At 41.3% G+C, this 7,164-nt stretch overlaps 1 protein-coding gene across 1 annotated transcript; it reads left to right on the top strand.

The window, feature by feature from the left end:
- The first annotated feature begins 240 nt into the window (after positions 1-240).
- On the top strand, positions 241-7,044 carry LOC101786264 (aspartic proteinase CDR1). The gene is made up of 12 exons (XM_004958132.2): positions 241-556; positions 664-784; positions 2,585-3,012; positions 3,097-3,253; positions 3,525-3,607; positions 3,706-3,802; positions 3,921-3,993; positions 4,740-4,925; positions 5,504-5,625; positions 5,789-5,890; positions 5,977-6,074; positions 6,504-7,044. Exons 1-12 carry the CDS (start codon positions 309-311, stop codon positions 6,673-6,675), a joined length of 1,887 nt encoding a protein of 628 aa, XP_004958189.1. The 5' UTR covers positions 241-308; the 3' UTR covers positions 6,676-7,044.
- The last annotated feature ends 120 nt before the right edge of the window (positions 7,045-7,164 follow it).

The raw sequence follows: 7,164 nt of genomic DNA, 5'->3' as shown, positions 1-7,164 counted from the left end.
CAATCAGCTGCTGGAGACTCAGACACGTGGGCCCTAGAAGAGGTGATCCCCACCTGTCGGCCCAAAACTTGAACCCCACTGATACGGTGGATCTACGCGGCCATCTCCACCGGTAATCAAAATATATCCGACGTACCGCGGACGGGGCGGCCCCAGCGATAGCGCTGTGAATTTACCGGGTTACCCCTCCACCCTTCCCTCCTCTTCTTCTAACAAGTCGTCGCCTGGACCCGGCCTCGGCCCCCTCGGCGCGACGACCTCCCCAACCCTCCCCCTCCTCCCCATTCCCCGCGCGACGAGGCCGCTCCATGGCGAGTCGAGGCCGGCCTCGGCCCGGCTCGCTCCAGGCCCTCGCCGCCGTCCTCCTCATGGCCGCCGCGTCCGTGGCCGCGGCCGGATCCCCCGATCGGCCCGCGCCGGCGCCGCCGCTGTTCCTCCCGCTCACGCGCTCCTACCCCAACGCCAGCCGCCTCGCGGCCTCGCTGCGGCGCGGGCTCGGAGACGGGGCGCACCCCAACGCGCGCATGCGCCTCCACGACGATCTCCTCACCAACGGGTCGGTACAGCTCGGTTTTTTTTATGCTCATGGTTTGGCCCCAATTTTTTGGATGCTGTGTTGGATCTGAGACGCGGAGCTCGGTGCGTGTTTTCGTTCTGGTTCAGGTACTACACGACGAGGCTGTACATCGGGACGCCACCGCAGGAGTTCGCGCTGATCGTTGACTCCGGGAGCACCGTCACCTACGTGCCCTGCGCCTCCTGCGAGCAGTGCGGCAACCATCAGGTGGGGTCTGGATTCTTTTGCTTCTCTGTTTCAGCTATCCGCTTGGAGCTGTGTGAGATGAAATCACTGATTAGGATGGTAACACGTATGTATGTGTCAAATCAACTTGTGAAGCTGGACTGGTTAACTCAACTAATTCGTGATTATGTGAATTATATGGGTTTATAAGACTACTAGATGTCCATCGATATATAGGAACTCTACTTTTCCAGAGATTCACATTTTCATTTGCATGTAAATCGGAGGGTTCCAGACTTCCTGTTTAGTCATGGGTTCTTTTATAGACTGAGGATGTGGCTTTAACCTGAAGTCCATTATTTATATGCTTTTCTTAATGGTCAATTCCTGAAATGCATAGTCTATGCTCCACGCACCAAACGTCCCAACATGTACCACATCAATCTTGGTTGCACCCTATAACATTGGATTGCCAGCCATTGGCCTTGTTATGCCGTTGTCTATTTGTTAGCCAATTGCTTAACTTTCTCTCCATGTCAAGTGGGTCCCATGTATATTGCCAACAAAAGGCAAGTGTTTGGTTTCGTCATACCTATGTCAAGAGCCACTAACTTGTTCCGCCATTTTGAAGTTTGATACATGCTATCATTATCCAAATATGTAGGTTTAAAATTCAGTAGAAAGTATATTGTTGAAAGCGAAATGAAAAATATTTCTGAAGACAAAATATACTTGGCTTTCCCTTTATGTTTATTGTTAACAAGCCAATACATTAGTGAAGGGCCTTACATTGGTATGTCATGTCAGCACTACATATTATCGTAGGAGAAACCTGAAGGCAATACATTATAGCCTTTGAACAAATTGGGCGGCCCTTTATCAATATTGCTAGTACATGGTATAGTTTCAACTGAATTGAAGGCGCTTCTTAGATATAAATTATTCTCCTGTAGTTTTCTGAACTTGATGCTTACAATACTGAACTTGATGCAACATTGTAAGTCCATTGATGGCTTAAGCAAGAAATTGCATGGAAGGGCTTGCCTTACCTAATCCTACTAGCTTGCCTTCCTATTTGAGAACAAACCTACAGAGAAAAGACCTCCCGGCCGCTAAAAATAAGGCTAGTGAGCCCGCCTTCCCTAATGAGAAGCGATTTATCTAGAGGAATTTCGATATTGGACACTCAATACGCGCGCCTCACCGGATTTGACATCCAATTCGCATGCCTTTCGATATTTGACACTCCGCATGCTATGTGTCTATGTCGATCTTGTGTTCTCTACATGAATCACTCGCATCATTGATGAGACGTTAAAATATTGGATTAAAATGATTTTATATTTTACATTGCAATGTCCAAAAAGGTGAAGATCCTGTGAATATGTATTTCTCTACATGGTGTAAATTAGAAATCCATAAATATGTGTGTGCTGCCATATATGCCATACAATGGAGTAAGAAGCAATATTTTGGCTTTTGGGAGCGACTCCAGTGCTACCGTAGGCTTGCGTGCTACCAACACACGGTAGCACCCCTAAAAGCGCATAAAAAAGTTGCTGGTTTATATCTCTTTTTTTCTCCTTAAAAAGTTTTCGTTCAAGCTCAAATTTTGCATGATGGTAGATGATGACTATGATCTATCCATTCATATTTGTATCCATTTTTTTGATGCACTTTTAAGGGTGCTACCATGCATTGGTAGCACCTGATCTGCTCCTGCAATATTTAATTTAGGTTGGAGATTGCTATTATTATATAATCTCTACTTGTATGTATATTTTTTAATTGTCTAGAATTAATTCATATACAATAAGATAATCCGAAGTTTGGTTGATGTAGGACCCAAGATTTCAACCTGATCTCTCCAGTACGTATTCGCCAGTAAAATGCAATGTTGATTGTACTTGTGACAATGACAAAAATCAGTGCACTTATGAGAGGCAGTATGCTGAAATGAGCTCCAGCAGTGGGGTGCTTGGTGAGGACATTGTGTCTTTTGGTAGAGAGAGTGAACTTAAGCCACAGCGTGCTGTTTTTGGCTGTGAAAATTCTGAAACCGGAGATTTATTCAGCCAGCATGCTGATGGTATAATGGGGCTGGGTCGCGGTCAACTTAGCATAATGGATCAGCTTGTTGAAAAGGGTGTCATAAGTGATTCGTTCTCTTTGTGCTATGGTGGAATGGATGTTGGTGGTGGTGCTATGGTACTTGGTGGATTGCCTTCTCCTTCTGACATGGTTTTCTCACGCTCAGATCCTCTCCGCAGGTATATACAGTTTTGTATACGATAGCAAATCCTTATTCCTTTTGTGGACATGTTTTTTACTAGTTATTTTCTAAATGACAACAGCCCATATTACAACATTGAGTTAAAGGAAATACATGTCGCTGGCAAGGCACTGCGGGTAGACCCAAAGGTCTTCGACAGCAAACATGGGACTGTTTTGGATAGTGGAACCACATATGCTTATTTGCCAGAGCAAGCTTTTGTGGCTTTTAAAGATGCTGTAAGCTATTTACCATCCACCTATATTTGTTTCCTGAATTACTTTTACATTTTGTTGGATCTTTGTTCTTTTGTATTTATTTTTCCTTCATGTGGAATCTATATGCTTGTGATTCTGCTTTTGCAATTCATATTGTAAGACTTTATTAGGGTCCTAGAGAACACTGCAGGACAAGTTCGAGGTCCACTGGTGTATTTTACTCTTAAAATGAACGACTGGTAGTTATGCTGCTGAAAAGTATGTCTAATGGTTTTATGTTCTCAATTGATAGGTGACAAGCAAAGTCCACTCTCTCAAGAAAATCCGTGGCCCTGATCCAACTTACAAGGATATCTGCTTTGCAGGTGCTGGAAGGTGACTTTCGCATAATGATACAAATTTGTTTCTCATTCTCAATGTTCTTATAACACACTATATTGTTCGTGTATAACTTTTTATCGTCTCACTTTCAGGAACGTCTCAAAACTACATGAGGCATTTCCAAATGTTGACATGGTATTTGGAAATGGACAGAAGCTCTCACTTACACCTGAAAATTATTTATTCCGGGTATGAGAAATTACTTAGACCTATCTAAATGAATTGAGATAACATTTATTTTATTTGCCTGTCGATGCTTTCTACTTATGTTGTGTACTTTTGTTTTGCCTTCAATTCTGAAATGAAGCACTCCAAAGTTGACGGGGCTTATTGTTTGGGTGTATTCCAAAATGGAAAAGATCCAACAACACTATTAGGAGGTTAGACACTCAACTTTCAGAGCGTAAAGCATTTGGTGTTATGATCTTGTAGCATTTCAACTGTCATTTTGCTATACATATCTTATGATTTGCTGAGCTATTGGCCATCTTGAGTGTATATCTATTCTACAACCCCATAATGTTTTTTCTCATTCTCTTTCTTATGTGTATTGACTTATAAAGTGCACAAACTTACTAGATTTGTTTGTGCCATTCTTATACAGCACTTTCTAATCTCATCTCACATTGAAAAGTGATAGTATCATAGGCTGAGTGAATATATGACATGCAGCTTAGTCTTCATTATGAAAGGCTCAAACATAATTTTTTGTTAAAGGAAACAAGCAGACTATCAGTTCAAGATTGCAGGCAACTTGGAGCCATATGTTTATGGAGTTGCCAGGCAAATCCTGGGCCTCTAGATGTAGCTTTCTCTGTAATAGAAGCTGCAGGTTTAAAACTAAAACAGTGTTGGAATTAGAACTCTCCTTTCTTCTACCATAATGGCAAAGAAAAGATCAACAATTTCTTTTGGTGGCATGTGTATTACAGCTTAACTGTTTGTTTATTGATGTATTGTATGTCACCTGTTCCCTTGGATATCAGTATTGTCAAACAATAGAGATTCTTGATTCATTCAAATGCCATAGTAAAGCAATCTATGAATATTACAGGATCACAAGAACATTGCATTGCATTTGGATACTTGTCATTGTATGTAGCTAAAGTAGTGACCTGAATGACAGGTATCATAGTTCGTAATACACTTGTGACCTATGACCGGCACAATCAAAAGATTGGCTTTTGGAAAACTAACTGTTCGGAGTTGTGGGAGAGGCTCCATATTGGTGGTGCTTCTTCACCAGGACCTTCAAGTGATACAGGTTCACAAGCTGATATGTCACCTGCTCCCGCCCCTAATGGTTTGCCAGGTTTGTGCCTACTTATCTTACTTCGCCTATTCATTTCACGTGTCTATCATATGATGAATAGCAAAACATGAATATTAGTGCAATTGTAAGTATTAGGCGAACACCATTTTCTTTTTGGCTGCTTTGTTGTCAGCTGCTTGGTGCTTCTGAATATCAGCTGCTTTAGTTTTTGTATGAAATGTAGCAAAGAGTCACTGTGCCTCTCTGAAAGGTTGTTCTTCAAGCCAAATTCTACCTACATTTTACTCATTTTTGTTTACCTAGTTCTTTGACTTCAATGGCACACTCCTTCCCTCTTTGCTTTCTTGCACAATAATCTAGTTCTTATTTCATATCCTTAGCAATTTTGTTAGTAACCAGGCTGATTATTGTGAGTTAAAGCAAGAACTAATTTTTTTTCCTGAGATCTGGTGTTTGCACTTATTTTGCAATGGTAGTGTGCTTTATTTTGTTGGACTTTACGTAGTTGAAATCAATATCATTGTCTTGGATAGGAGCCATGGACTGTGCCAATATTTCTATCTTGATTCTGTGCTGATTGACATGATTTATCATACCTTTTGATCTTCTGCCTGCAGAATTTGATGTTGGTCTCATCACTGTTGATATGTCCATAAATGTTACTTACCCAAATTTGAAACCTCATCTCCATGAGCTGGCTGAGCTGATAGCTAAAGAGCTGGAGATTGACTCCCGTCAGGTAAGGATGAAATGACTATTTGGTTGTGCTAACTATGCGAGCAGTTCTTTTAGTCAGGATTGAGTGTCTTGGTATCACACTTTCATTTACTTCGCGCTAATCTTGTAGTTTTTCAGAGATTGTTTCATGGTGATTTGGCTTAAGTTGCTCTGTAATTTGACAGGTTCGAGTTATGGATGTTACAAGCCAAGGAAATTCTACTCTGATCAGATGGGGTATTTTCCCGGCGGGACCTGATAATGCTATGTCTAACGCAACAGCAATGGTAGCATCTACTCTTGAACCTATTAGAACTATTTGAGCATCATCTTTTCTTTTCACCGATTAATTTGTTTTATTGATCCATGCCAGGTTATCATCTCTCGGTTAACTCAGCACCATGTTCAGTTGCCTGAAAATCTTGGCAGTTATCAGTTGCTGGAGTGGAATGTGCAACCTTTATCCAGAAGGTGATGAAATGTTTGTTATAAGTTGCACTATTCATATCATGTCTGATAGCATACACATTTTCTTTTGGGGGCATCTCTTCCTCCAGACAATGTTATTTCGTCTAGAAGAAACAATGAAACCACGTTTCACCCTGGTCTAGAATTGAATAGGAGTATAGGACAATATCATTTTATACGTATATGCTTTATGAAGATTAAAACGTCAAGGAAACACACCATAGTCTCTTGTGTTTCTCATACTCTGTTATATTTACATCCCCCCTCCACCTCCAGCACCAAAAGAAAAGTTTAATGAGATAACTTCATGGTAGTGTGTACATGGCTAGTTCTGTAAATAACTTTTGCAGTAGCCATCCATCTTATTTGCTTGAATTGTATTTCAGTACTTATAGAAAACTTAAATTTAACTTCCGATTTGTTTTGATACAGGTCATGGTTTCAAGAACATGTAGTCTCTATACTGCTTGGGATTTTGCTAGTTGTTTTGGTCACTTTGTCAGCCTTTTTAGTAGTACTTGTTTGGAGAAAGAAATTTGGTGGTCAAACTGCCTACAGACCTGTTGATTCAGTGGCTCCTGAGCAAGAACTCCAGCCACTATAATCCAAAGCTGTTTGGCGGAGCAACATATAGATGATTCTTTGGTAGAGATACCCTCGTCTGGGCTTACACATCGCAGCGGCACACATCTGCTGCTGGATTAGCCCTTCTTTGTATGTAACACAAGCTACAAGCTTACAGAAGAAGCACAATATGATTACATCACCTCGAAACTTAGAGGTATTGTTCATAAACTGCCTAGTGATTCAGATCAAGAGCTTCCTCTTGTGCTTACAGTAGAAGAAGGTTTTGTTCATGTAATGTAGATTAAGGTAGGGGTAGAGAAGAGGCAAGCACACCCGCAGAACGGAACAATGTAATATCTATTTGATAAGTGCTGAGGATATTTGGCTTCTTCAGACATTCCATGCACGTTTGGTTCCCTTGCATATGCTTAGGGGGTGTTTGGGAGGAGGGGGCTAAATTTTAGCTCCCGTCACATCGAACGTTTGGACACTAATTAGGAGTATTAAATCTAGACTAATTACAAAA

The sequence above is a fragment of the Setaria italica genome, chromosome II (assembly GCF_000263155.2).
Source record: "Setaria italica strain Yugu1 chromosome II, Setaria_italica_v2.0, whole genome shotgun sequence".
Lineage (NCBI taxonomy): Eukaryota > Viridiplantae > Streptophyta > Magnoliopsida > Poales > Poaceae > Setaria > Setaria italica.
This window is presented reverse-complemented; position numbering and strand designations above follow the sequence as displayed.